The following is a 25,441-nucleotide window of genomic DNA, read 5'->3' on the forward strand; positions in this document are numbered from 1 at the left end:
TTTAAAACCCTGCTTTCACTTCCCTGCTGATGAGAATCCCAGGGCCCTGAATGGGTAGGGGCCCCGGGGCTTGTGCCCAGCTCACCTGTGCATTAATCCACTTATGGATAGGGATAATCCTACCTTGAAAAGGGGGGCTTAGACTGGATGGTCTCTTGAGGACCCTTACGGTCCTCACTAGTCTGTAATTCCATGATTATCCAATAGTGTCTGCAGTGTGTGAAGTGCTGTACAGATAAGCTAGTTCAGAATTTTTTCATCAAACCTTTTTTCATTAGAACAATGCCATTTAGTTAATTGGAACTGAACCTTTTCATCACTGAGGAACTTGCTTAGGATGTGTCAGAGCCAGGTAAATTCCTGCTGCAGCTGTTGCTGGAGCCACTTCAAGAGGAGACACTCAGAAAGACCACTTCTTTCCCAGAACCTCCTTATAGCCTGGTAGTCAGCAGGTTCTCCTGGACTGCCTGAGGCTAAGATAAAAGGGCCCGGATTGGAAAGACAAAACTGAGGGGAAGAACGGTGTGCACGGAGGGTTTTGAGTGACAATGGGGCAGAATGAGCAACCAATCAGCTGGAAGTAATGGCCAAATTTGAGCTTGCAAAATTTAGAATGGTGAGTTCCAGACATCCTTGGGTACGAAGGCTATCATCATCCCTAAATACACCTAACTCATCCATTCAGCCTTGTACATACCTCTCTTTCTTGCATCCATCCATCTCTCCACACACCTATCCATCCATCTAGTTCAGAGCATGTGAATGCCTCCTGGCTGCTCTGCTGGAGCATCTCTGTGTCACCAGGGGCAGATATACCTAAAGAGGTAAGCCATTCTCCTCTTTTTCCTGTATGTGGGAGAATGGTAGGTTTGCTCAGGAGCTGGTGCCCCCGTAGCAGAGACACTTTCCCATCTGAGTCACAGGGAGTAAGAGTGCTGGCCCTGTAGCTCAGAGGCGGGATTCATGCTCTGAGATACTGTAGTTTCCACCTCAGTCCCTGCAGGTGTATGCAGGAAGTTCAGTTGCTGTGACTCAGATGCTTGGGGTGGCCTTTACTGACCAGGGGAGCATGTAATCCATGTTGACTCCTGTGGTCACTGCTGGGAAATGGCATGACAGAGTCTGCTACTGTGCCCAGCTGACCTCTTCAACCATCCAGCCAAAGCTCGTGTGCTCAGTTTCTTCAAGCAGTGTAACAATGGATGGTATGTCCTGTTGCTACAGGTGGTGGATCTGGTGCTGCCAGCCAGGGTGTGCCATAGGGCTTGTGCCATAGGACAGTGTGCTGGGGGGCCCTGGTCTGTCTGCAGAGCAGATGATGCTGGGAGAGCCAGGGGACTCAGTCATGTGGAGTCTCTCCCCTTTTCCATCACAGATCCCACCAGGCAAAGTCCCCATGGCTTACAACACAGCCTGTCCCTGGAGAGTGCTGCCCCGTAGGCATAGGGAGGCCATGTAGAGATGCCAGTGCACATGGTTCATAGGTTGAATGGCTGGCTGGCAGCTCCAGGCTCTGTGTCCATGTGCCATGCAAGGGTTTGACTGAGCTTCTGCCCAGAGCTGCATATGTGAACCAGGCCTTCAGCTACAAAACAACACAGTGGGTGGGGTGGGGATGAGTAATGGGCCTTTTTCCTTAGAGAGAGGGGAAATATCCTGGCACCCCTTCCTACCATCTGCAGCACCTGCTGAGCCCTGCAGAGTTGGGTTGTGTCTGGGTGGCTGGAGTGGGCCAGCTATGCTAGTTCTCCAGCTCCATGTATACCCTGATGGGCAAGGTGTTGGCCTGGGCCCAGAACAATGTGGCTAGAAATTACCACCCCTCACTGAATGATTGTCCCAGTTGGAAACATTAGAGGGGTTGTGTATTCACAGCACGGTAGGCCCTTGGCTGTGGTCCAGAGAGCCTGTCACCATCTAGGCTTGGTTGCAGAAAGCTGCTACCCAGTTATAAAAGATTTATAGGGACCTGTGGAAAGGCTTCTGGCTGCCAGCTGTGTCTTTGCTGTGTGGCTTGCACTCCACCTGCTGGCAGCTAGAATTAGCATTAGTTATTTCTTGTATTCCCACAGAAACCACCTCTGGAGTTAGAACCCCACTGTGCTGGGCACCATACAAAGGCCAGGAGATGGTTCCTCCCCTAGAGAGTTTACGATCTGCGGAGAAGACATAAGGCAAAAATGGAGACAGGCAAGCATGAGGAAACAATGAGGCATTGCAGGTTAGTCTGTTTGGCCATGGTCTCAGAACCAGATCATCTACCACTGCAGGGCAGCACAGGGCTGGGTCAGCTTTGATCTCTGCAGTAGGGAGTGACAAGGAGCTCTGATTTCTTAGAGGGAGCAAGCTGGATCAAGGCCTTGGTGTGTGGCTCTGCTGTGCCAGCTCTCCAGTGCTCTTAGACTCTGACACTGATGGGCACGTGACAGAGCACAGAGGGTAAAAACCAACTTCCTTTGGCCATGTCCCTGTAGGCAGAGATTTTGATTCAAGTGCCTTTTTTTTGCACCCAGTAAACTCCCAACTGGGCAACTTCCCTACACTTCCCTATCCCTTCTCTGGGTTGAGAAACTCCAGTCATTTCAGGCCAAAGAGCCATCCTCTGGCAGCAGCTATTGCCAGCTGGCTCTTATTGACTGGAGAGAAGCATCCTCAGCCCTAGCTCCAGCATTGGCAGTGCAGAAACTTGGCAGGCTGCCCACCTGGGGAGCTCTGGCTTCACTGCTCAGCTCTTCTGTCTCTGCTGGCTGCCTTCTATGCGAACCATGCACGCATGTGAGAACGGCAGTGCCTAACCGACCTTCCCCTGCAAAGGTTTGGCTTTGTCCAGATACTGATCATGGGACACGTTTAAAATCTTGGCAGGAAGCAATAGCCACTCGCACCTCTGTTCTGGTTGCCTGGTTAGCCAGCTGGTGTAAGTGGGACTATGCTAGTGGTTGGCATCTCAGGTAAGGGGGCTGAGAGATAGGCTGCAGGCAAGTCATCTGGACCCCCTGACCTCAGCATAGCCCTGACACTCTTCCTCCTTGTAACTCAATGCAGGGTCTCTAAGAAGTGCAGTTGCCCCCAGGCAAAGGTGCAGTAGCCAAATAGATCTGGAGCCGAGGACCTGGGAGCATTCAGGGACTCCTTGCAGGATTGCCCAAGATGCAGAGGAGAGGGTGGGGAACAGATGCTCTAGTGTCTAGCAGCTGCTTGGGAGAGATGTTGGGGAAACCAGCCAGGTCAGCAGGCCAGGCCACTGCCCCAGTGAGGACAGGAGAGCTAGACAGACACTTTCAGAAATAACTTGGGCAGCCATGGGGCTTCCCTTCTCCCAAGTAGATAACAGCAGGGACTCAGGGGTGGCACAGTGAGGAGCTTGATCCTGAGGTCACTCACTGGGTCATGATGTTACTGGTACTGCAGGCAAGCATGTCCTGCAATCCCAATAAACGCAAATTCCATTTTAGGCATGGTTAGATCTTTCTCCCTTTCCCCAACTCCTGTCCAGAGGCTGGTGTAACTATTACTGCTCTCTCATAAACTGCTTACTATTTAGCCTCAGCTTAGTCAGGGTGAGGTTATACCCATATGTCTTGCTGACAACACTGTTCTTAAATAGCTTTTCTCCCTTCTCATGGAAACTGTCCTACCCCCACCCCACCCCTGTCAGTGTGTTTATGCACAGCAATCACACCTCCTCCTAGCTTTCACTTCACCAGGCTAAACAAGCCAAATGCTTCCAGGCTACTCTCCTGTGACAGGCTCCTCATCCTCACTGATCATCCTGGCAGCCCTTCTCTGCACCTCTACCAGTTTCAATTCACCTTTCTTGAACATGGCTGACTAGAATTGCAGTATTGTAGATGAGGTCTCACTAGGGCCTGGTATGTTAGGACGAATATCTGCCTCTCTCTACTGGAAATGCTTTTCCTGATACATCCTAAGACTGTATTTCCTTTTTCTGTGGCCACAAAATCTTGGCTTATAGTTACTCCATGAGAACCTACAATACCCAAGTCTTTCTCTTTCTCATTCATTTCCAACTGATGATGGCCCAGCCCATGGCAGCAGTTTTTGTTAGCCCCCAAGCACATAACTTGCCACTTTGCACTTTTGAATTTCATCCTATTTCTCTAGTCCTCAGTCATCCAGAGCTTTCTGAATAGCATCTTTATCCTCCACTGAGTTGATGATGTCTCCTACCTTTGCTTAATCAACGCATTTCATTAGTACACTCCTAATTGCCATTAATGACCTTGGCACAAAAGGTAGTTCAGCCCCAAGACCAAGCCTTGTGGAGCTCTCTTAGTAATCTCCCTCCAGACTGATTCTTCCCCTTGTCACCTCCCCCTTATTCAATTTCTTATCCACATCACAGCTCTTGTACTAAATCCCCATCTCCTTCAGTTTAACTAACGAGTTCCCATATAGCAGCATTTCTTAACCCATGGATTGTGACCCAAAAGTGGGTCACAAGAATATATGAAACAAATAAACTTTAAAAATGGATCTACAAACTTTAAAAATGGATTCTCCTTTAAAGGAGAAAAACATGAGAAACTGTGGCTTTTACCTTGCAGGCTAGCAGTTCCAGCATGCAAGGAGCTGCTTCAGGCTCCTTATGCCCCGCCACTCTGGCCCACACACTGTGGGGCTGGGTCCTGGAGGCAGTGGGTCAGGAGTGAGGCACTGGGTCAGGACAGGCCATCAATGTTTACAAATGGGTCCTGGTACCAGAAAGGTTGAGAACCATTGCCATATAGTACTGCATTAACTGCCTTCCTAAAGTACAGAGTAATGAGATTTCATGTGTTTAGAAAATCAATTTTTATCAGAGAAAGATATGAGGCCAGGCTAACGTATTGTATTTTATCCAATTTTCCATTTACTTCTACATCTTTATTCTGTCAAAATTTGTTTTGCATTTTTGTGCACACTATTATGGACAGACTAATGGGCCTTTAGCTGAATGGATGTTCCTCTCCTTCCAGGAAAATGCTGCAACTGGCATCCTCTGATCACATCATGCCAGCCCAAAGTGATAGCAATATTAATAGTCCCTGCTACTGGACTTGAAGTTTCACTTACCACTTTTTTCAGAATTTGAGGATGGAGATTTATCCAGTCACCCACACCTCAAGTTCTTCCACCTCGGTTGTGGTAATTTCCATGTCCATGCCCTTAGTCATCCCACTTTGGCTCCCGTGTTCAACATTATGCAGGGAGGCTGTTAGGAAGGCCAAGGCAGAGATGGAGCTAGGGCTAGTGACCAGAATTAAGAATAACAAAAAGTCCTTTTTCAAATATACAGGGAGTAAGAAGGCACCAGATATTGTGGGGCTCCTACAGGATAGGCTTGGCAATCTGGTGATTGCAGAAAATGAAAAAGCTGACCTCTTTAACGAATTCTTTGCCTCCATATTCCTGAACAGGGACTAGGGCATTTCCCCCACTAGGATTACGGATGGACCCAGGGGAGGCACCGCCATGCCTAGGGCCAGGGACAACCTAGTTAGGGAACTTCTGGAGGGGCTGGATGTGTTTAAATCAGTAGGTCCAGATGCTCTTCACCCGAGGGTACTGGGGGAATTGGCGGGGGTCACAGCGGGACCCTAGCATGGCTGTTTGAGTGCTCATGGGGCTCTGGCCAGGTACCAGAGGATTGGAAAAGGGCCAATGTGGTCCCCATTTACAAGAAGGGGAGAAAGGAGGACCCCAGCAATTATAGGCCAGTCAGCCTTACCTCGGTCCTTGGGAAGACCTTTGAGAAAATGATCAAGTAGCACATCTCCAAGGGCCCAGTAGGGGAGGTAATCCTCAGGGGCAACCAACATGGGTTCATTGAGGGCAGATCCTGCCTGACTAACTTGGTTTCCTTTTATGATCAGGTCACAAAATCCCTGGATGAGGGCATCAAGGTGGATGTCATCTTCCTGGACTTTAAGGCCTTTGACACTGTTTCCCACCACATTTAAAAAAACCAAAAAACTAGGTGACTGCAGCATTGATGCCTACACAGTCAGATGAGTGGCAAATTGGCTAGGTGGTTGCACCCAGAGTGTGGTGGTGGATGCATTGTTTTCTACCTGGAGGGATGTGGGCAGTGGAGTCCCCCAGGGCTTGGTCCTGGGGCCTCTACTGTTCAACACCTTTATCAGAGATCTGGATGTGGGTGTGGAAAGCACGCTGTCCAAATTCGCTGATGATACCAAGATGTGGGGCAAGGTGGACACGCTGGAGGGGAGGGACAGAATCCAGCTAGATCTAGACAGGTTACAGAGGTGGGTGGATGGGAATAGGATGGAATTCAACACAGACAAGTGCAAGGTGCTGCATCTAGGGAGAAGGAACCAGCAAGACATGTATAGGTGGGAATTGGGGGAGGCTTTTTGTCGCCGGGCACCATCTGGGGTTACTAGGAATAACGGCCATAAATTGTCAGAGAGAAGGTTCAGGCTGGACATCAGGAGACATTACTTTACAGTTACGGTCTACTACAGACCCCCCAACCAAGGGGATGAACTGGACCGGGAATTTTCGGGCCAGCTTGCAGAGGCACTTAAGGCAAGGGATATAGTTGTCATGGGTGATCTAAATTACCTGGACATCTGCTGGGAGGAGCAGTCAGCCAGGTCGGACCGTTCCAAGAGGTTCCTGGCCGAGATACAGGACTTCCACTTAACCCAGGAGGTGCACAGTCCCACCAGAGGAAATGCCCTCTTGGACCTGGTCCTGGCCACAGGCGATGATCTGGTAAGGGGGCTCCAGGTCCTTGACCACCTCAGTGATAGCGATCATTGCTTGCTGGAATTCAGCATCCAGTGCAGGGTGTCAAGGGCCTGCAGTAAGGGGGTAGCCCTAGACTTCAGGAGGGCCAACTTCAAGGAGTTGAGGAGATTGGTGGGAGAGGTTCTGGGGTTCTCGAGGGCAGGGGAACTCAGTGCCCAAGATGAGTGGTCGTTCCTTAAGGAGACGATACTCAGGGCCCAAGGGGTGACGATCCCAACAAGAAGCAAGGGGGGCAAGAGTGCCCAAAAGCCCCCCTGCCTCACCAAGGACGTCCGGGAATGCCTGGTTGCCAAAAAGGCGGCGTACGCCCAGTGAAAGGGGGGGGGCTATCTCCAAAGAGGAGTATACCTCCACTGCTCGGGCCTGTAGGGGGGCTGTTAGGAAAGCTAAGGCGGACATAGAGCTAGGACTAGCGTCTAAGATCAAAGATAATAAAAGGTCCTTTTTCAAATATATAGGGAGGATGAAGAAGGCACCAGGAAATGTGGGGCCCCTGCAAGATATGCTGGACAATCTGGTGGTTGCGCCAGAGGAGAAAGCAGACCTCTTTAACAAATTCTTCACCTCCGTTTTCTTGTGCAGGGACCGGGACTCCCCCACCGTGATTCAAGACAGACTCAAGGGGAACGCCTCCAGACCTAAGGTTGAGGAGGACCGGGTTAGAGTGCTACTGGAGGGGCTGGACGTGTTCAAATCAGCAGGTCCAGATGCTCTCCACCCCAAGGTGTTGAGGGAGCTAGCAGGGGTTATTGCAGGGCCCTTGGCACGGCTTTACGAGTGCTCATGGTGCTCGGGCCAGGTGCCAGATGATTGGAAGATAGCCAATGTGGTCCCCATCTTTAAAAAAGGGAGGCGGGAGGACCCGGGCAACTATAGGCCTGTCAGTCTTACCTCAATCCTGGGAAAACTCTTTGAGAAGATCATCAAGGAGCACATCTGTGATGAGCCAGCATTGGGGATGATGCTCAAGGGCAACCAGCACAGTTTCATTAGGGGCAGGTCATGTCAGACCAACCTGATTGCCTTTTACGATCAGGTCACAAAAGCATGGGATGCAGGTGTCACCATGGATGTAGTCTTTCTGGACTTCAGCAAGGCCTTTGACACTGTCTTCCACCCCATCCTCATTAAAAAACTAGGCGACTGTGGCATTGATGCCTACACGGTCAGATGGATTGCAAATTGGCTGAAGGGTCGTACTCAGAGGGTGGTGGTGGACGGGTCATATTCGACCTGGGGGGATGTGGGCAGCGGAGTCCCCCAGGGCTCGGTCCTTGGGCCAGCACTGTTCAATTTCTTTATCAGCGATTTGTACAACCGGGTGAAAAGCAACCTGTTCAAATTTGCTGATGATACCAAAATTTGGGGTGAGGTGGGCACACTAGTAGGGAGGGAAAGACTGCAGCAAGACCTGGATAGGTTGCAGGGGTGGGCTAACAAAAACAGGATGTGTTTCAATACTGACAAGTGCAGGGTGCTGCACTTGGGCAGTAGTAACCAGCAGCACACTTACAAGATGGGAAACTCCCTTCTTGAGAGCAAGGAGGCAGAAAGGGATCTTGGAGTCATCATTGACTCCAAGATGAACATGGGCCGACAATGCGAGGTCATGGTCAGCAGGGCTAACCAGACCTTATCGTGCATCCACAGGTGCATCTCAAGTAGGGCCAAGGAGGTGATCCTCCCCCTCTACATGACACTGGTCAGGCCACAGCTGCAGTACTGTGTCCAGTTCTGGGCACCCCAGAGGGATGTGGACAACACTGAGAGGGTCCAGAGGCGGCCCACCCGCATGATCTGGGGACTGCAGGACAGACCGTATAATGAGAGGCTATGGGACCTGAACCTGTTCAGCCTTCACAAGAGAAGGCTGAGGGGGCACCTGGTGACTGTCTATAAACTCACTAGTGGGGACCAGAAGGGTTTGGGGGAGACCTTGTTTCCCCTAGCGCCCCCCGGCATAACAAGGAATAACAGCCACAAGTTGTTGAAGAGTAGGTTTAGATTAGACATCCGTAAGAACTACTTCACAGTTAGGGCAGCTAGGATCTGGAACCAACTTCCAAGGGAGGTGGTGCTGGCTCCTACCCTGGGGGTCTTTAAGAAGAGGCTTGATGCCTACCTGGCTGGGGTCATTTGAGCCCAGTTTTCCTCCTGCCCAGGCAGGGGCTTGGATGAATATCTACAAGGTCCCTTCTGACCCTACTTCTGTGATTCTATGATATGGCTGCCAGGCTCTGGAATGAACTCCCAAGGGAGGTGGTGCTCTCTCCTACCTTGGGGGTCTTCAAGAGGAGGCTGGATGGATATTTGGCTGGAGTGTTATGAACCCAGCACTCATTCCTGCCCAGGGCAGGGGGTCAGACCCAATGATCTGTTTAGGTCCCTTCCGACCCTAAGAACTATGAAAATATGAAATTATCCTCTTGATTGAAAACAGGGGCAAAATATTCATTTTGTTTTTGAGCTGCACCTATATTATCTTTCATCTCTGCCCCATTCTAACTACAGAGCAGCTCCACATTGTCTTTCCCCTTTTTATTTATATGGGGGGGAAAACTTTTACTATTTTCTTAAAATTTCCTTTGCAAAGTCCAATTCAGCTTGACTTTTGCCAGTTCTGTTTATCTCTATACTTCCTGACCTCTCAGCTGCAGATTTCTTTGCTGATCAACCTTTTTTTCCATGGCTTACAGGCTCCTTGCTTCCTTCTAATATTCTTGTTCAATGGTTATTGATCCAACTGGTTTTGGGTCCTTCCCTAGTGGGATGTAAATTCCATGTAGCTTCATACTTTGGACTTAAAAAAAATAAAATCCAGGCCTTCTCTACATGCACGGCCCTAAGCTTGTCAATCCAGTTGATTTAACTAACTGGCTCACTTAGATTATTCAACCTTGCCCTTTGGAAATCAAGAACCTTAGTTACAGACCTGCTTTTGTTTATCCTTCTGTTTCTTTGAAACTGAATCAAGTTGTGATAACTCACTACAAGGTTATTTCTTATGACCAGCCCTCCTACAACATCCTTCTGACTTATCAAAGCTATATACAAATACATCATTGGTTTACCAGTTCAGTAACTACGTGGCAAAGAAATCTGTCACCTATTGCACTGAGAGATAGGTGGGCCCCACCATTATAAGCAGGGTATGCTCTCTAGTCTTCATCCAGGAAGCTACAGTCTCCTGTGACACAATTCCCAGTAGCAATTTTTTCTCTGATAACACTGCAGAAAAAACTCAGTCCATGTCCACATCTAACCCAGCGAAGCTACAGCAGATTCCCTGTTCTACCCCCCAGAGCCCTTGTAGCATCCTTCGGTTTAAGTGATTTTAACCCACAGTGATTCTGCTTAATTCATGCTTGCCCTTCTAAATTCCTTGTAGCCATCATCTTCTGAATGCAAGGCTGTTGTGGTGGGAAAGGATTGGAAAAAGCAGAGCAATTCTCTCCGTCCTTGGAGAGTGCCTGACAGGCCCAGCAGAAGGGCTGTGGGACAAGGTGAGTAGTGCAGCAGGCAGATTTGTACTCGGTCTCCCAGTCTTGGGTAGCAACGAACACATCTGGGTCCAGACCATGTGTATTAAAAAGAGAACCACAGACAAGCAATGTCAAGTGTCTTTATTCAGTGCAGTCAGCACATATAACACAACATGGGCCTTCTCTAGCCATAGCACTGAGGCTGGGACTACCTCAGATACAGGGCTAGTGGTAGGTGACCACCATACACACCATCCTAGTTCAGACTACAAATCCAGAGCAACCACACACACAAACAGCTCAGCTCTCCATCAGGGACAGAGCACATGACACCCTCCTCAGCACACACAGCCTAAGCCAACACACAATGCCCTTGCCTTAGCTTACAAACAAGGGGGCATCAGCATGTTGGGGCAGAAGCCTTGTACTATGAACAGAGGACTGCATGAGATAGAAGAGCCAGCAGCCTGTCCCTAGGTAAAAGCTGACTGCATCCATGAGACAGCTCAGAGATGTACCAGAGTGCAGTGTCCTGGAGGGAAGGAAGCAGGGGCAGGAGGCAAAACAAGGAAATGGGGTTTTCCCCAAAGGTGTGTCTGGGTGGGGGGGTACCACAAGCATCCACTTCAGAAACTCTCTCCAGTCCCCTACCCCTACTGCTTCCAGCTGCTCTCCACGCTGGCTGGGCCCACAGCACTTCCCTCTCTAAGCACAGAGTTCCTCAGCTATTGGCTAGGTGCTCAAAAGCTGCAACATCCCTGAGGTAAAGCCCTTTAAGATTCAGCACTGTGGCAGGAAACCACACAACAGCTGGGCTGTGTGGGCAGCAGGGCACAGATACCTGAAGCGGGGGTGGGGAGGGAGTGGCAGAGTGAAGGGAAAGCAGCAGCCCTTGTAGGAGACCCCACCACATGGCACAGGCTTTGGGGCCCAGGCAGGGATTGTGGTGACAAGCAAACTGGGGCTTCAGCCCCAGTGGCTCAATGCCCCCTCATGTGTCCTGATCTCTATGACCACCTGCCCACCTTCCTATTTGACACAGAGCACTGTCCTGGCTCTGCAGGGGGGCTCCCCACACACTCACAGCTCCATTCGCTCTCGAGGGGGGGAGCAGCACAGAGGGGGAGCAGCACAGGCCATGCTCAGGCTCCTTCACAACACACTCTGCTTGCTATGGCAGCCTTCACACATCCACACCAGGAGTCCGGGCCAGGCCCAGTGCCTTCACCACGTCCTCGCTGAGGTCACTCTTCAGGGTCCTCCTCACTGGAGAGGAAAGCAAAGGTATGAGAGGTTGGGGCCTGCTGCAGGGATCAGTTTGGTTCTAGAAAACCTGGTCACTAGAGACCCAGCACACAAGCAGGAGCACTCTGCCTCCTTCCCCTCCCTGACATCACCTCTGCTCACTCAGGACAGGTGTCCATCAACCCCCTCCCACAGGTCCCATGGCTGTACCAGAAGGAGACTACCCTCTGTAAAATCCACATGAGGGGCCATCTGAAAAGACTGACTGAAAAGGAGCCTGGGCCCCTCCCCTGCATGACTCTCTGATGCCTATGGGCAGCAACAGAGGAGCAGCTGCTCGGAGAAGTCTGACACTGGGCTTCACATATATGAGGAACTGGAAATGTGACACTGACCCACAGTCCAACCAGAGACCATGGAGGATGCAGCCAACAGTTTTGTTTCCCAGCTACCCCCTGGAAGTGGTGTGGAAGAGAAGGCAGGAGCACTCCCCACCACCCCTCAGGGGACATGGCACAGCCATGGTGGCCCTGCCTGGGCCTGGGAGAGAGACTGCCTGGGGACTGACTTACAGGACTTCCTGTTCACACGTGACCTCTTGCGTTCCTTGGCGGCACCTGGCCGTGGGTTGGGATTGTGAGTGACAGATTTCACTAAACGATCCATGATTTCATCCGATGCATCATCAGGGGAACTGGAAGTGTCCTCCTGAGCTGGGGACCCACTGGAGGGGCTGGATTGTCCCACACCTGCAGAGGGACCACTGGAAATGTCAGCATCCTTAGATCTCAGGGTGCAAAGCCACCTGCACCAGAGCTGCCAGCTCTGCTATCAACCTCTCCTGTAGCTCCTCTGACTCATCTCCTTCACAGCCCTATCTGGCTCCTTCCTTCTCCAGACCCTCCTGCCCAATATCCAAACTTGCCCAGCAAGTCCTCAAACCCACTCAACTGCTTCCCTTCCCAAGCAGCAGACCCCCACCTGTAGCTGTCTTGAACATTCCCCCAAAGCTACCATCCTTTGTACTCTTAACCCAGAACACCAGCTTCACCACCCCTCCCCCTGGCCTGGTAACCCTACACCTCCCTACTGCCTAGTAAGCCCCTCTGCCCCTTACTAGCAGCCAAATGGCAAATTCCTAGTGCTGCCTGATGGATGCAGAAAGCAGCAGGAACAGAGCTCCTTCATCCCTTCACCAGACTTGGAATAGCATGTAAGCTTGAGGCAGGGGCGGTTGACTGGCTGGTTTGGCCTTATGCCCCAGGAGATCAAGCTCTCGGTACGTGGCCTAGTCAGCAGGACCCCAGCGGTTTGTGGAAGGTGGCATTTCACTCTATTGGGCATTGCCATCCCTGGCTGCCCAGACAGCAGCACCAGACTAGTGCCAGGCATATTCTGAGACATGGCCAGGAACAAGCATGGCCTGTCCCATCCCTGCCACTGACACCTCCACGAGCAAAGGGCTTTACTGGGCACCAAGAGGCAACTGAGAGGCTGCTGCAGAATGGATCTACATGGCAAAGAGCAAGCTGCACCAGATGGATACACTATTCATAGCACAGCCTGTTGGGCCTTATCTTGAGACAGTGTGAGGAGCCCTTGGACACACTTTGAAAGCCCAGAGGGGACAGTTGGGGGTTGTGAACCAGTACAGGTACAGCCAGGGCCAGGCCAGCTCCTGGCTCCTGCTCTCCCTCTCCCCAGCCAGTTGCAATACCAGCACTGGGCTGAGCATGGCCCCTACCTCGGCTGGCCCTGCTGCGCCGGGCAGGAGTCTCTGTGGAGGAGATCAGCATGCTCTTCATGCTTTCATGGCCTGCCTCAGCCTGCTGCTCGGGGCTAGTGGATACTGCAGGCACAGGGGAGCTGGTCTCAGTGCTGCTGGCAATGCTGGAGAACTTCTCTGTCTGCAGCAAGAGGAGATGCTCAGTAGGATAGTGGGGAAGGAGAGAAGGCAATAGTGTTCTCAGGCTCCCTGGGGTGCTCCTTGGCCCATTACCTCTGTGATCAGCCGGCCCCGGGTCTTGTTCCTCTCACGGTGCGCAGCCCGTTTCTTTTGCTGCTGTAGGACACGCTCCCAGCAGGTGCGGTACTCCAGGGCGAACTCCCGCAGGGTCTTGCAAAAGCGAGTCACCTTCACATCTCGCACTGCGTTGGTAGGGTAGCCCAGGTACAGCAGGAAGGAGTGAAACCTGGAGAGGCATGGCCCAGCAGGTTAAGCAGGGGAAATCAAGGCTGCACATGGGTCCAGTCTCACCCTGACACCCTCCCAGGTACACTTGGAAGCACCCAAGGTCTTATGCAAATCACTGGGAGAAGGCAGAAGAGTATGAACAGCCAGACATGGCACCTCTTTCCAAACACTCCCACTTACATCACTCGGACATCCCTATCAGCTGGACCTGGGCTAGCCTGCTTGGACATCCCTGCCTTCCTGGGGCCTCAGATAATTCCCTTGGGTGCTACTGCCCTGGTGGGACTCAGAACAGCTCCCTCAGACACTCCCACCCTCCTAAGATCTGGAATAGCTCATTCAGACACCCCCATCCTGCTGGGACTAGGTCTGAACTCTGGGTCTCTCCACAGGAACATCTACAGAAGGTGGTGCAGCTCCCCAAGTAAGCTGGGTGCAGTGGCAGAACAGGCCCAGTCAATGGGCTAATACTTCAGTTCAAGTCAAATGTTTTGAATTTCAACATCTACTTGCCATGTGTTCCTCCTCTGCTCCTGCTATTCCCATTCACCAGCCTCCACCACATGCCCTCATCCACCACATGCTCTCTTCCTTCCCCTGCAATGTCTCACCAACCACAAACTCCCTTTCCATCCCACTTACCAAATACTCCTACTTCCATCCCACCACCCCCATTCTCCCAGTACATATTCCCTCCCTGTCCCCACCTCACCCTGACTCATTATTAGCTCCTTCCCTGCCCCTTCATGTCCATGCATCCACAACCATAACCACCAGCCACCACTGCCTGCCACCTAGACTCAACACCCACATGCTCCCTCCTTCATCCCAGTAAGGATGAGACAGTGGCTATGAGAAAGAGAGCCAGGAACTTTGGAGCCCTGCATTGCCCATACCAGCTCCAGTGGGGTGGTGACAGACCTGTTCAGCACACGCCTGTGCACCACTTTCAGGATGATGATCTTCTGGGTGCTTTCCTTCAGAAAGTCCGTCAGTTTGCTCTTCAGAACAGATTTGTACTCGTGTTTGGTTATCACCTTCAGGCTGTCCCATGATGCTTTGCATCTTCGCTCCAGTTGAACCAGACTTTCTGCAAGTTCATCAAAGTCGACCTGAAGGAGAAGCACATCAGCATCTTCCCACATCCTTCTCCAAGGTCCAGGCACTGTACAAGCAGCATGTGAGACACAGTGAGAATGCAGGGCCCCTGGCCCCTTCCCTGGGACTGTGGGGTCTGCAGCATGGTGGAGGGCCTGCAGCATCTCCAGGCCCAGGCCCTTGTCTTGTTCCCCAGGTCAGCAGGGGAAAGGGCAAAAGCAGGAAAGCCAGGACCACCTGAAATGGGTCAACTCTTGGCCAGCTCTGGCACTCAACTGAAACTTACTTTGGCTGATCGTGTGAGGGCTGCGATCTCCGAATAGAGGTTGGTGGTTTCTGGGAACTTCTCCACCACCATCTGGCAGAGGTGATGCAGCAAGGACTGCCTGTGCACAGTGTCCTTCACCTCAGAGACTTTCTCCAGGTAGCTCAGGTCAAAGCCCTTGCTCTGAAACCAAACAGACTCAGCAGAGCATCTCCCCCCAGGGAGGGCATGCCCCAAAGAAGAAGGGCAAGGGCTGAGCCCAGGTCAACCCCTCTCTCCTTCCTACCAACTAGGTCAGTTAGATAGGCTAGATATCAGGCTAGATATCAGGAGGCACTACTTCACAGTCAGGGCAGCTAGGATCTGGAACTAGCTTCTAAGGGAAGTGGTGCTTGCTCCTACCCTGGGGGTCTTCAAAAGGAGGCTGGATAATCACCTAGCCGGGGTCATTTGACCCCAGCATTCTTTCCTGCCCATGGCAGGGGGTCAGACTTGATGATCTACTTAGGTCCCTTCTGACCCTACCAACTATGAAGTTGCCTCTGCCAGCAGCTTTTCTTGCTTATTGGCTTTCCAGCTTTGGCTGAGGCCTGCTTGTACGCTCAGCTTCTGTTGAGTTATAGAGGCCTAACACTGCTGAGTTGGGCCTGGCCTCAAGCTGGAGCACAGCACAACTCACGGAGACATCTGCAAGGCATGGGACACGATAATGGGAAGTCGGAGTCATGTGTTTACCACCCTTGGACATCAGGGCACCCAAAGGGCAGCCTCCTACCTACTTAACATCTTAATTACTTTACAACAAGGCGTGGCAGGAAAGTAAGGTGGGTGGCTTGCCCAAAGACAGGCAGGCAGGCCAGTGCTATAATTGGGCTTAGGGAGTTTGCCCCCTGTCACACCCCACAACCCTGGTGCTCCTCACTGCACAGCCAAAGGGCACTGGGTACAAACCCCATTACTCTGTATTAGGAATCCCCAGTAGTGCTGGAGAACTAGCAAAGTCTTGTGGGCCATCTTCTCAGCTCTGCTGCTGCCCTGCTGGTCCTTTGCCAAGTCACTTCCTTCTCAGTGACTCCATTTCCCCTCACACGGTTCTCTATTCTGAGGGAGCTCTTTGGTGCTGAAGAACCTTCCACCATGTGTTTGTACAGCACCTAACAGAGCCTGACTAGGGCTCTCATTCACAAAACACTGGCTTCCCTTGTTTGTTCTTCCAATTTGCATGAACCACCTTGGGCCTTCTCTAACTTCAGCAGCATCACATTGCTTCAGTGTAGCATCAGATTAACACAGCCATACTAATTAGCTCTGCTGGAGGTACTCTTTTTAGTTTCCCTTTTTAGTTTCTTTTTAGTTTCTTTCAGCAGAGCTCATTTGTTCATGTTTCAGTGCCACACTGAAGCAGCTACACTAACTGGAACCAGGAGGGGTGTAGATGATCCATCAAGATCTGTGGGCCATCCAGGACTGTGTCCCAGATTCTGCTCCCTGATGGTCTCTTATCAGTATCACTTTACCTCAGCACCCTCTTCACCCAACACCTGATCAGCTGGGCATATTAATCCCAGGCCCTCCTTTCCACATGTCTCACATTAGGTCCCTGAGTGTTGTGGCAATTGCCTTACCTCCTCCAGCTAAGGGAAGTGAAAATAGATGTTGCAGACTTAACTGGGCTTTTATCTCAGGATAGAGAGCAATTTTGGTGATGATTAGGAAGATATTAGGAAGAAATTTCTCACTATGAAGGTGGTTAAGCACTGGAACTGGCTACCCAGTGATGCTGTGGAAGCTCCATCCTTGAATGTTCTTAAGAATGGGTTAGACAGGCACTTAATAGGGATGGTTTAGATAGGGGTGATAATGCCTTGAACAGGAAAGTTGGACTAAATGATCTCCTGAAGTCCCTTCCAGCCTTACTAGTCTATAATTGGAGCACTCCCAGCTCCAAGTGCAGTCTCCCAAGGACCTTTTACCACCGTGGTCCTACCTGGGAACCATTCAGGAAGTTGCCTGTAGCCAGCAAAGTGGCCAGGATGCACTTGAAGGTATAGTTCTTGGCCAGCTGCTCCATCCCAAGTTTCAGGTCAAACAAAGGCTCAGCAATCTCCTGGACAAGGAAACAACCATGCACTGTGACACCCTGCTCCAGTCCATACTTGACCTGGAGTGTGATGGCATTCACTCCTGATGCTGTGTGGAAACAGCAACCTCACCACAGCAAGCGTGGCTCCACTTCCTCTGAGAGTGAGCAAGGCTCAGAAGAGAGGGAAAGTACCCCAGCTTGGAACAGCCAATGCTGAGAGTCATGACAGAGGATGTGGATCCCTCCTGAAATTACCACAGGAAATAAACTATAGCCAAAAGAATCCCCAAGATTAGGAGATGAGACAGCCTGGACAACAGGTCCCATTTGCTATAGGACTGGGCCATTGGCCAGGAACCTGGATATGCATCTATAACCAATCCAAATAGTAATAAGATGGCTTGAGAATGAAGCAGTGTTTGCATGTACAGCTGATAATCTCTAGGCACAACTGAGACACAGAGGGAACGTGTCATAGCTGCTCTCATGAGACTAGCATTCTTGCCAACACACACACTAAGGTGATCATGGTTAATCTGGTTTGTAGGGGAAATGGCTGGCGAGTTGGGTTTGCCTCATTACCTGCTCCATGCTTTCATAGTCCAGTTTGAATGCCCAGAGCTGGAGTCTGGCTGCGAGGTCACTGATGGAGGAGAGGGTAAGCAGAAACTGTTCAGCTGACCCGAGGGGGACTTCTGGATTGGCTAGCTGTGCCTCTTGGATCTTCTGCTTCTCCTCATCTGTTGGGACCATGGTCAGGATTTTCTATAATGTGCAAAGAGCCATATATCAGAGGCCATGCTTGGGCTTCAGTTGCCAGAGAAGCAACTCCACATAAGAACTCCATGGCTAGGACCACAGGTTTCAGTGGCAGCATTTGTGGATCCCACAGAGTGGGAAGTTCACTATGGCCATGGCTTGTTGTTGAAGAAACCACTGTCCTGCTCCCTTCACACCCTGAACTGAGCCAGCATTATTAGGACCTGGGTCCAACAAGCTTCCCAGCAGGCATGTGGCTTTGACCCTCAATAGTTTGAGCTCTCTGGAAGAATGACCACACTGGTGGGTGCACCTTGGCTTCTCCCATATATCTAGGCAGAAGTGAGAGCACAGGCAAGCTGAGCAGTAGGAGTGGACTTGCCCTCTGCTGCTGAGGGGCTGTATGTGATGGCACTGCTATCAAAAAGGCAACAGCAGAAGACAGCTCCTTCCAAATCAGGCTCTGAAGTGCACTCTGGGAATCACCTTCTGGTTGTCAGGTGACCAGAGTCTCACTTGAGGGAACTCTTAGTGGTGAATAAGGGAAAGAACAAACAGCTCCTGGCAAAATTAAATCAAGTGCTAGCAAAGGAACTACCTGAGAACTTAAGGAAGTTATGGAAATGCCCAACTTATCCTCACAAATCTGTATGTGTCAAGTTGCCAAAGCCAAGCAAAAGGCAAAATGCAAACACATCAAATGCACTGGCTTTGGAGATGCAGAGGGGCAGGTCAACCTGGGGAGACACTGTTGGCAAGTGCCCCCAGAAATACTCATGTTCTGTGAGAATGTCTCACTGGAGCCAACCCTCATCACCCCTATGCACAACTCCATGAGACAGAAACATCTAGAAGGATGTCCCCATGAGAAACCACACAGCCCTGGCCTGAAGCATCAGCTCCCATATGCTTAACAGGAGAGATGTTTCCCCACCCCACCTCCCCAGGTCAGACATATACCACTGGAAGGAGAAAAGGGGAAACTGGAGAGGCTCCATTAGAAGCCGTGTTGCCCATTTCCCTCAGAAATGGCAGGCTGGTAATTGGGATGGTGCATGGTGGTCAGATGCCTCCAGCAGAACCATAGCCCTACATGTTCCTGGACCATCAAGGAGAGGATTTCTGATCTTAGAGGGCTCTTAAACCCCTTGTAGACAAAGGCAGAACAAGATCCAAGAGATGGAAGCTGAAGTCATTATACAACGAACAGAAAATAGCAAGTATTTAACAGTAAGGAGAATGAAACCTTGGGATTAATTTATCTGTAGGCATGGTGGTATCTCAGCTACTTGCCATCTACATCAAGACTTAGTAAATCTCTCTCTTCCCCAGGCTATACTTTAGCTTAACCAGGAGTTACTAGGTCTGATATGAAAGCCAGAGGGTGAGTGTTTCTGGCCTGAGTCATACAGAAGGTCAGACTAGATGACTGGAGTGGTCTTCTTCTGGTCTTAACATTTCTGAAGGAACTGAGGTGATGCATTTGTGGGGCTAAAGGTCTGCAGAAGCTGGAGGCAGGTGGGGTGTGCTTGTGGGGCCAAGATGCCACTTCCTCTATTTGTAGAGCAAATGTTTAAGAGATTACTGGTAGGTGGAACAACACCCTGCAGGCCTTACCTCAATTCCTTCCTTGTTAACAGCAAACTCATCAAAGTTGAGAATCGCTGTCTTAATGATATGGGCAGGCGGAAGCACCGTCAGGCCGATGTTAATGGCATTGCTCCTCTTGGGATCCAGGACTATGATGACTGTCTTTTTCGCATCAACAGCTTTCTTCATGGACAAATAGGAAACAAAGGATGTTGGTGTTGAAATGCAGGTTAGACCCTCACAGGCAACCTCAACACATGCTCAATGTCTCCTCTGAATTCTAGGAGCACCCATAACACACATACGGCCATGTGTGTACCCAAAGGCCAGTGCAGGAGACTTCAGAGCACAGCAACTGCTCTCCACCCCACTTGCATGCACCCAGACCACTGAGCATCCACAGGCACAGATTTTCTGGTACAGAAATTTATCTTGCCATGGGCAGTCAGGATCTGCTAATTCATCTTTAACAAAGTGAAAGTGCTACCCACAGCTTCAATGGTCTTCTCTGCACTTTAGCCGTGTTGTACTTTTCAGAGAAGCCACAGAATCCACCCCCCCCCTTCCCTTAACTTACATATTTGTATGCCCACCAGCTGCACAGCTGGGGTCACAGCAGAACCTTACCTGCCCCTGCTCTTATCTTTTTCTCCTTCTTTTTTGAACAGCTTTACTCTGTGCTCCTCCAGCACTGCCTTGGGAAGGCAGCTTAGCCTTGATTGGCAGGGATATGGCCAGAGACTGGCAAATGAGGGACTGAGGCAAATGAGGAACTGGCAAATGAGGGACTGAGCCCTCCAAGGCCTTTGGAGGAGCTTACATAAATGGAATTAATTCTACTCCCCACTCCCCCAGCAGGCTCCCAGTCACCAGCAATCCTCCAAATGCCAAACAAAACAGCCACAACAGGTGCTGCCCCATGAAGGACCTGGGGAAATGCCCTAGGCTGGACTTTGGACTCTTCCTTACTTGGACATTACCTCAGCCACAGCACTCAACATACACCCTGCTGTCCTGCCCCTGTGCTCACCTTGTGGGGCTGCCTGTCAGCTTGTCAGCCTACGTACTTACCTTGGAACTTGGCACTTCCTTGGCCCGGGACTCAAAGAGATGCTCCAGCTTGGCAGCATCAATCTCCACTCTCTGCAGGGAAGACCACACGGTGGCCTGGCCAAATTTGCCAGCCCCAGTGCAGTTATCAGGCTGCTTGAGCTCCTTCCAGAAGAGCTTCACAGTCTTCTTTTTCTTGGGTGGGGAATGGCCATTGGGTATGGAGGACCCAAGAGGTGCAGGAGGTGGTGGGGGCAGGGGGCAGCCAGGGACTGGGGGAGGAGGTGGAGGACAGCCAAGAGGAGGGGGTGGTGGTGGCAATGCCATGGGGCCTCCTTCAGCCATCAGCCCAATACCAGGAGGCAAAGGGGGAGGCGCATGTAAAGAGCCATTTTCTATTGTTGTTGTATCTAAGACATCAAAATCTTCCTCATTGCAAAGGTCTGAGAAGTCCAGGTCCTTGATCTTCAGTGCCTTGGAGCTGGTCTCCTGCCAATCCCATGTGAACTCAGAATCTTTTTTGAATGGGGTCACGAGGGCTCTCTCCAAGTTCTGAGAATTGATGTCTGCATCAATACTGGACTGGGCCTGCACCAGCCTGCCCTGGGCATCAGGGGCCTTGCTGTGGGGCCAGGCACCTGCCAGGCCCTGTGTGTCAGCATGGTTTGGCATGTCTCTGGCCTCTGCCAGGGGCAGAGATGAGGTTGGTGTTTCAGGGAAGAGCTGCTCCCTCCCTGACTCCATGCACTTTTTACCAAATGGCATGCCTAACATGAACTTCTTGTCGGAGGAGATGGTGCTGCAGGACTCGGTGCTCTCGTGCCAGGGGAGGCTGGGCCCTGCAGGGAACAGGGACAAAGTGTGATTAGAGCACTCACCCTTCTAGTGGTTTAGTGCCATGGTGCAGTCCTGAGGCACCTCCTTCTCTGAGGTGTTAGCTAAGTCCCTCAGTCCCTGCCCACCTCTGTGAACCCTGCTCTTGATCTCTTGCACAGAAGCTCTCTTCCTGCTCCCTGCCCTAGGTCACATGGCTGCATGATGCCTGTGTCTCTACAGCAGCAGATGCTGACTGCCCAGCACTAGAATAACAGCATGGAAAGGATCATGTTGAATCTGCCCTGAGACAGAAGGCAGGCCGGTCTGCTCGCCTCAGTGTGGCTGCTATTGGCCTTGGCAAGCATTCCTTTGCAGCCAAGCAGTTGTGGTACAGTGCTGAGTGTGTGAGCACAGGACAGAACAGGCAGTGCTGAGGAGCCTGACCTCCAGGGAACACTGCCAGCTGCAGCCACCATGACTGGCAAGCCCCTGGCACCCTGCAGCCTCCCACTGGTCACCATCCCGCTGCACACTAGCTTCACTGATGCCATCCGCCAGCCCTGCACGCAGCTGTGTCTGGGGTGGAAAAGCAGACAGTGACTTGACACAGAGAGCAAACACTCAAGCTATAGCATACTGGGAGGGGGGCCTTGTGAAGACACAATGCAGTTCCAGTGTGGCTGGGAGTTGGGGCTCACAGCCAAGGAGCAGGGGGCCTTGATAACTGAGGCAGGGAAGTAGAAGCCTTTGGCAGTGGCTGGGCTCAGGGACAGTCCTTGCCTGATGTATTGCCCTGCTTCTCATCTCTCCCCTGTGTGCTCTTGGCTGAGCATGGCTCCATCTCATTAACCGCTTTGTTCTGCTCCTCCATTTTGCTCCTCCTTCCTGCAATACAGAGAGAGTAGAGGTTAGGAAGCCCAGGGACGTTAGGCAGAAAAAGTTTCCACACCTGCAGCCCCCATGACCCTGTCATCATGTGCCCAGCCTGAGTGTACGTAATGCATACAGGGGACTTTGCTCACAGCCCAAAGCAGTCCCAGGGTTAGGGCAGTCACGTCAACAAGGGTGCAGTTTCTCCCTGCAGGGCTGCACATCCTGAGGAGCAATGCCAGATCCGAAACAGTTCTGTCAATGCAGGGGATTCCATGGTTCTGCATACAAAGGCGGGGGCCCTGTGGGCCCCACACACAGGGACTAGTGCACACAGTCACACCTGTACGTGGGAATTCTGAGCTGCTCTGCACATGCACAATCTCAAAAGGGGTCTGGCTCTGGGAGTCGCATGGGGTGGGGAGAGAATGCAGGATCTTGCTGTCCAGAGCGTGCAGCTCATGGGGGATACTGATAAGAGACCATCATTCCATTGCTGTAGTGCAGAGGTGTTCTCAGGATCACAGCCCTACTGGACACATATGTGTAAACACATAAAAGCCTTGCCACTAAACTCTTCTGACTCCAGACAGGAGAGAGTCGAGTATGATTCTGTGGACTCAGAGATGTGTCCTGAAGGCTCTGGTCAGCTGGGTATTGATTAGAGATAAGAACTGGAAATGACTGAACAGCTGAAGAGGAAAGCAGCTGCCTCCCTGGTGACCCAGCATGCCTCCACCCTGAGGGATGACTCTCCAGCTGATGCACGCTGCCCCTCTTGAGAGGTGCTTTTGGGCTCAGGCATACATGAGAGCTGTGTACCTGTAGCAGTCAGCTCTGTGTCAGGCTCACAGACACTGCCATCTCCTCTAGGTGGAAACACGGTTGCAGTGTGCCCAAGAGCAACCTCAGTGAAGATGTCAATCTGCCCCTTGGCCATGGCTGAAATCTTCTCCTTTTGGGATGCAGCAAGGTTTTCCAGGAAGCGAGTTCTGCAAAAGGAGCCAGATATCAGCAAATGGCAGCATGTGGGGCAAGACATGGACCCATGGACTCTAGAGCAGCAACTACATCCTGGAAGAGCAGGCACTACTTTACAAGGAAACACCTTTTGCACAGGGCAGGACATTCAGCACGACCCCAGAGCCAGACCTGGACATGCTCATATCTCAGGTCCCTGCAACCATCTAGTTCTCAAGCCAGTGCTCCCCTCAACACCATCCCCAATGGGCAGCCAAGTTACCAGCCTTCTCCTTCCTCTTCCTGTCAGATGGTGCTACTGGACCTCAGAGATATTTCACACAAGGAAGCCCTGTGTCTTCAGCTAGTACTTCACCTGCTTTATCTTTGAGTAACAGGGCACCAGCCAGGTCCATTGTACAGGGAACAAGTCAACACCCTTGCCCTGGGAACACTCCATAACCAGCCAGCTGTTGTTATGGAAGCAACCACTAAAGGAGTAGAGGGATCGCTGCAGCTTCAGCACTTGGGTTGCCAAGTTCAAGGTTGTATATCAAAGCAGGCTGCACAATACCTATTTCCCTCCCTAAATGATGGCTCTTCTCCCCTAGCCCCATTAGATTAGGAAAGATGTGGTTACCTGTAAACCCATTTACTAGGGGAGACTGCATGGATGGGTCCTCATTTTTCTGGGCTTCACACCAATTTGTTTTCACTCTTGACATTTTAGATGCATGAGAATCTAATAATATCTCATGCAACCACAAACCAGAAACAATTAAGAGTCAGTGACAATCACAGGTCCTGGGAATTTTCACAGAATTAATTATCATTGTGGACCATTTTAGCAAAACATGCGCTGATTCAAGTCTCCCTCTCTCAGTGACTTCCCGCTACAAAGCATCTGACCCTCCTTTGTCCAGAAACCAATGCCTCCAGCTCCCCTAGTGTCTGCTCTACTGGTGCTCTGTGCTATGAGTCAAACATCAGCAGAACTTGAGTGATGGGAAAGGGAGAAGAAGAGGCTGGAAAAATAATCAGTACTCCTATCACACATGAGCCTAAGGGGCCTGTCTGACTCATCATCGGGGATCTGTTTTTTATGTTTTCTATGGAAAAACGGGTAAAAATGTGGATTTTCCCTTCTAACTGAGAAAAACACGGATTTCTCATTTTAGCAGAGAAACATGCAGATTTTCCACTTTTGCAAAGAGCTCTCTGCAAGCTGGCAGAGTTCCAACCTGCAAGGGGGTGGGGGCGTGAGAGGAGGGCAGTTAGGCAGGGGGTGCCATGTGCATGCACATGCACATGAGTGCCAGGCAGCCTGGAGAGTGGGTCCCACAAGTAAGTGGTGGAGGGGAGGGGAATTGAGGCCCCCATAGGGAGGGAGGGAGCACTGGCGACGCATAGGGGGTGCACGCAGATGCACATGCACCCCCTGAGCTTGGCAGTGCGCCCCTGCAAAAAGGCACCACCAACGTTGTCGGCAGTGCCTGTGGGTGGTCGCCGCTTGTCATCCCCCACCCCCAACAGCGCTGTGGCCACCTGCGGGAGCTCACCACTTGCCACCACCACGCTCCCACTGCCGACAGTGCCACCACCACCTGCAGGAGCTCGCCATGCCCCCCCAGCCTCTGGGGGCATGCAGCGTTCATGGGAGGGAGGGAGTTTGGGAGGGTTGGGGCTGCTGCCCAGCTGGGGCGTGTGTGCGGTTTGGGGCCCACGGCCAAAATGCACAGCTGCAGGGCCCTGGTGGGAAGTGGGATGGGGCTATGGGAGGCTAGTCTGGGGGGCAGAGTTGGGTGCGGGCTGCCTGCTTCAGGCTTGGGCTCCCCGCTCTGCTGCCCTCCCATGGGGCCTCTGTGGCCTGATGGGTAGGGCCCAGTGCAGCAGGACACAGCAGAGGCCGGGTGGGGAAGCTCCTTGACGCTGCACGCTTTGTGTTGCCCTGGCAAGGTGCCCCCTGCCTGTCTGGCAGCAGCAGGGGTGGTGGTATGGAGTTGTGCCTCTCATTGCTGGCAGATGGGCAGGGAGCAGGTGCCTTGCCAGGGTGGTGTGGGGCTTGCAGCAGCAGCAATAGAGTTCCCTGCTTTGCCCTGCTGTGCTGGGTACTGCCCGCTGGGCCACGAAGGCCCCCAGGGGAGGGCATCAGGGCAAGCAGCCCTGAGCCTACAGCGGGTAATCTGCACCTGCCACCCCCACATGCGAAGGGGAGCCGGGCTCCACTCCCCACTCAGGCCACAATTGCCACC

General features: G+C 51.7%; 1 protein-coding gene across 1 annotated transcript in view; it reads right to left on the minus strand.

The window, feature by feature from the left end:
- Positions 1 to 10,385: 10,385 nt before the first annotated feature.
- FHOD1 (formin homology 2 domain containing 1) overlaps positions 10,386 to 25,441 on the minus strand; it is a 73,275-nt gene continuing 58,219 nt past the window's right edge. The window contains exons 12-23 of the mRNA XM_014595363.3: positions 23,052 to 23,221; positions 22,140 to 22,244; positions 20,565 to 21,382; positions 19,521 to 19,676; positions 17,727 to 17,909; positions 17,049 to 17,168; positions 15,083 to 15,244; positions 14,620 to 14,810; positions 13,504 to 13,696; positions 13,249 to 13,411; positions 12,077 to 12,253; positions 10,386 to 11,525 (exon numbers count right to left, since the gene is read on the minus strand). Coding sequence (XP_014450849.3) covers positions 11,443 to 11,525; positions 12,077 to 12,253; positions 13,249 to 13,411; positions 13,504 to 13,696; positions 14,620 to 14,810; positions 15,083 to 15,244; positions 17,049 to 17,168; positions 17,727 to 17,909; positions 19,521 to 19,676; positions 20,565 to 21,382; positions 22,140 to 22,244; positions 23,052 to 23,221 — 2,521 coding nt within the window. The 3' untranslated portion in view covers positions 10,386 to 11,442. The remainder of the gene's footprint in view (positions 11,526 to 12,076; positions 12,254 to 13,248; positions 13,412 to 13,503; positions 13,697 to 14,619; positions 14,811 to 15,082; positions 15,245 to 17,048; positions 17,169 to 17,726; positions 17,910 to 19,520; positions 19,677 to 20,564; positions 21,383 to 22,139; positions 22,245 to 23,051; positions 23,222 to 25,441) is intronic.

Source organism: Alligator mississippiensis, chromosome 10 (genome assembly GCF_030867095.1).
Source record: "Alligator mississippiensis isolate rAllMis1 chromosome 10, rAllMis1, whole genome shotgun sequence".
In the NCBI taxonomy this organism is placed as follows: Eukaryota; Metazoa; Chordata; order Crocodylia; family Alligatoridae; genus Alligator; species Alligator mississippiensis.